General features: G+C 44.5%; 1 protein-coding gene across 1 annotated transcript; it reads left to right on the forward strand.

Annotated features, from left to right (window-relative positions):
- The first annotated feature begins 745 nt into the window (after window positions 1-745).
- C9H8orf48 (chromosome 9 C8orf48 homolog) lies at window positions 746-3,861 on the forward strand. Its single transcript, XM_075986545.1, has one exon. The coding sequence runs from the start codon at window positions 860-862 to the stop codon at window positions 1,736-1,738; it is 879 nt and encodes a 292-aa protein (XP_075842660.1). The 5' UTR covers window positions 746-859; the 3' UTR covers window positions 1,739-3,861.
- Window positions 3,862-4,397: the final 536 nt, after the last annotated feature.

Raw genomic sequence — 4,397 nt, forward strand, 5'->3', positions numbered from 1 at the left:
GGAATTATGTATGCCACAAAACCCACTGCCCCTGCGTAAATCGATATCCATCACCAGTCCTTATGCACGCTACCAGTGAATTCTTGAGCTGTTGCCTCTGCAGCCTTCAATTCCAAAGACTCAGCTGCACTGCACCCAGAAAAGAACTGGGAAGCCCTTCCTTTGGAAATGTGACTTAAAGGAGTAATAATCATGCAGCAAGGCACACAGAGAGGAGGGCACTGACCTGGCAGGTGGAGGGGACAACACCTAAGACTGTCGCGGTTTGGGGAAACTGCAGTCTTCGGAATCCTGGAGTGAATGCACATGGGCCCTACCATGTATTTTATGCCCGTACTTCTGTTTTCATCTTACGGCATGAATGCGAACAGCTTCTCCCTTGACTCTAAGACAGGAATATTTTTGTTGCATACCCTAGCGAGCACTTTCTGTGAAAACTGTCTTCCTGAGGCAAGCCGCACTATTTCTTTTGTCACAGACCACCTGTCTGTCTCTATGGAACTCACATGTGTGCATAGCCCGGTCTGATCTGGAGGGAAAGGAGTTTGAGGTCTTTTCCCTTGAATCACAGTGTTCTAAACAGCATTCCAGGCAGCCTAGGAGCTGAATAAAACGGCTGTTGAGCCCGCCCAGGCAGCAGCGGGTGAAGGTGGGGGGCGGAGGGGTGGGGCAAGCCAAGAGAGACTACTCACTGCGCATGACCGGCGCCCGTTGCCACGGCAACCAGAAAAGGCGTACCCGGAAGTCTTGACCGGCGGCGCCCAAAGACACCTAAGATCTTGCCCTGTGGGCTCATCTTTATTGATTCCAGGCCCATTTCTGACCAGAACAAAGCAGATGACGAATAGAGTCCGAGGCAATGGGATGGCCATCTACTCAAGAGCCGGGGGACTCAGAAGAGCAAGGAGGCCCGGCCCAGACAGACGTATGCGCTACTCAGATTTCTGAAGAGATCCTCAGGTCCTATACTGATGAGGTAGTGAGTTCTGGTTCCCTCAGCTCCTCCGGGGAAGAGCAGTCCTGTTCCTACAACTCTGAGAGCTCATTGGAGAGTGGGAAGCCGACTACAAGTTCAGAAGAACAAGACGGGCTGCCAGAACGTTCATTCTTACAGAAGGAAGAACATAGGCTGAGTGAAAAGTGGCTCAACCACATCAAGGGCAAAGGAATTCATTCGGAAAGATACCAACCCCGCAGTAGACTCCCAACAGAAACTCCTGGGGCATCCGCCAAAGAACTGAATGCCCTCCAGTCTTTTTGTTCTGTTAAAGTAAACCTGATCCACCAGAGAGAGGATTCAAGAGCAAAGAAAAGCCCCAGGCACAAAAGGCTGCCGCTCAGACGGGTTGCAGAGACTTCAGAGGTAGACGCTTCCAATTGCACTGTTCCTGACGAACTGCTGAGCAGAATCTATTTGAAGAACACGAGGGCGACTCTAGCGCACGTAGGGGCCCTTAAGCAGCATGTTTCTTCGCAGTGTCCCAGTTGCAACAGCAAAAGGGCAGAGCTGGCTCAGTCTGACTTCCTGAAGCGCAGGAAGACTCTGCTGGAGTCGCTTCTGCTCCAAGAGAAAATAGACGAACACCTTCATACCATAGACTTTCTCACCCGTATTGGAGATGCACATCGGGGCTTCCCCAGGCTTTCAGAGGATCCCAAGGTCATTTGGAAGAAAATGACTGAGAAAATTCAGACGGGGAGCCCCCGTTTTGGAAAGGCAGACGCAAAGCAGGTTTAAGATGGGTGTACAAGTACCCTACTGCTCTTCAGCCTACGTATCCAACCAGATAGGAGGCACTGACGGCTAATGGTGATATAGAATGTGCCCAGCCAGGGGATGGTGACTATTAATGATTAATGAAAACAATATGATGTGCGTACACGTTCCTGTTGCGTATTTAAATAATTACCGTCGTTTGTAGAGGGAATTTAGAAACTAATGTAAGATTTTCTTTCTCTTCCTTCAAGGTGGTCTAAACAATTCCATCCGATGTATTTTTTACATTATGAAAGATAATTGGAGTAGCCATCAAACCTTTATTATTTAGGAGAAAGAAAGATCCTGGCAGTTTGGACTGGTGGTTGACAGTGCAGAGAGAGAGAGAAGTAAACTGATGTAAGATAGTTAGGAAGCATGAGTGGCTGCTTTTGTTGATGAAATGGCTGTGTGGATTTAATAAAAGCTAAATTTTTAAAAGGCACTAGCATTTTGTCTAGGATACTTCCCTGACTTGTGGGCTTGATACTTGAATGAATCAACTTGACAAAACTAGAATCACCTGGGAAGAGGGACTAATCAAATCAGTTGAGGAACGACCTCTATCACGCTGGCCTATGGGAATGTGGGTGAGGGTGGTCATTTACTACTGGACTAATATTAATTTGGGAGGGTCTATCCCACTGTAGGCAATGCCGTCCTTGGTCAGGTAGTCTTGGGCTGTGTAACACATCAACTCAGAAGTCTATTTTCCCATGCTTTCTGCTTTAGTTCCTTCCAAAAATGTTTTTGACAGTTCTCTGTACCCCTCCATTGACAATAACCTGTAAGTTAAATAATTTCCTCTTCCAATTTGGTTTTGCTTAATATTCCCCAACCCCGGCAACAAAAACCTAAACAATGCAGACTTTGGTACCAGCGAGTGGGACGTTTCTATGACAGACCTGATCATTTTTCTTGGGACTACCGTGGAAGGCTTTGAGAGCTTTGTGTTAGGAAAGGCCTCTGAGTCTTCAGGGCTTAATGACCTGTTGGGAGAGCTTGTACCATGAGAGTGTTGAGAGAGGGGCAGGGGTTGGAGGCCGGGCTTGCAAAGCTTTAGAGAGAAGCAGAGACTACGAGGGATGCTTATGTGCTATTCTGAATCAAGAGGTCAGCTGACACAAACGAGAACCACTTAGGAAGGGAGACTCTCAATTGAGGAATTGCCTTTATTACACTGGCCTAGGATGGGCATATCCTCGGGCCACTTTCTTGATTAATGACTGATGTGGGAAGGCCCAGGCCACTGTGAGTGGTGCCGTCCTTTGCGCAGATGGTACTGGGTTGTAACAAAGCAAGCCGAGAAACCCACGGCAAACAAGTCAGTAAGCAGCATTCCTCCATGGTCTTTGCTTCAGTTCCTGCCGCTAAGTCACTGCCTTGTGTTCTTTCCCTGACATCCCTAAATGGTGGATGTAAGCCGAACAAATCCTTTTCCCGCCCTACTGGTTTTTTGTGAGTATTTTTATTCCAGCTAACGGAAGTCCAACACTCCAGACAGGAACACTAAAACATGGCATATTTGAAGGAACTGGTTGACTATAACCCTTTGTATCTAGGTAGTGTAAGGTGTATTTGAGACATACATATGGAGAGTGGGGAAAAAACATGTTATTTATAATTACAATCAACAGGAAAGGTCTAGATGTTAGAACTCAGAGGAATCAGCGGGGAAATCATTGGTACATGGCTGAAAAGTGAAGCCACAGATCGGTGAACTTTTCTAGAAGTTAGGATATAAAACAGAAGCAGGGTTATTTCCAGCTTCTGAGAAACGCCAACCACAAATGACTGGGGGAATAATCATGCAAAAGTAAAGCAATGAAATAAAGAATATGAATATACACTGCGTGAAAAGTTTAATTGCTGGCAGGGAAAAGGGTGAAGCTGAGGGAACACATAAAGTTATTATAAAAAATCCCCTTTGGTCATAATAATTTTGTGAATCTTCTGCTTGCACTAATTTCCAGTCTCAGAAAACTGTCATTTTTTTGACGCGTGCTGTTCTGTGAAAGGGGAAATTACATGTATCTTGATAAGTCACATTCATATTTTATTTCTTTATAAAAATAATAAATGCTAGCGTGGTGGCATTACCCTGAGATTGTTTTCTACATGTCACGTGTCTAACATATTTTCGTGAAAGAGAAATGAGTTTGCAAAAGTTAGCTCACAAGCATCTGTAGCCAACGCCTTACAATTTTATACTTTGAACTAAGCCTTACTTTGAGCTAAGCCTTCATTTATGCATAAATGATCTTTTTTTTTTACTAGAAAATGTCTTCTTAGTCATTCATAAATAAGAGGGAAAAAGTCATTGCCACTTACATAATAACTTTTCACTTGAAGGCCTTATTACATCATACTTTCTCTTTGCCTCTCAATAGATTCACATAATATACAATCAAAACCTCTGAATAATGTTCCATTTTGAATTTTCTGTAATTAAGGTCAAACTCTCTTCTATTCGTCAACCAATCTAGAAACCCTAAATTCATCTTTTGTTTTCTCTTACATAATCATCTCAACAGCACGCTGTTTTCAGCAACACTATCAGATTGGTTCTCTTCAGCATTTTTGACCATAACTGATTTCCCTGCCATTACCTCTCTTTGTGGAACCTTCAACTTTCTACTCC

The sequence above is a fragment of the Microtus pennsylvanicus genome, chromosome 9, assembly GCF_037038515.1.
Source record: "Microtus pennsylvanicus isolate mMicPen1 chromosome 9, mMicPen1.hap1, whole genome shotgun sequence".
Classification (NCBI taxonomy): Eukaryota; Metazoa; Chordata; class Mammalia; order Rodentia; family Cricetidae; genus Microtus; species Microtus pennsylvanicus.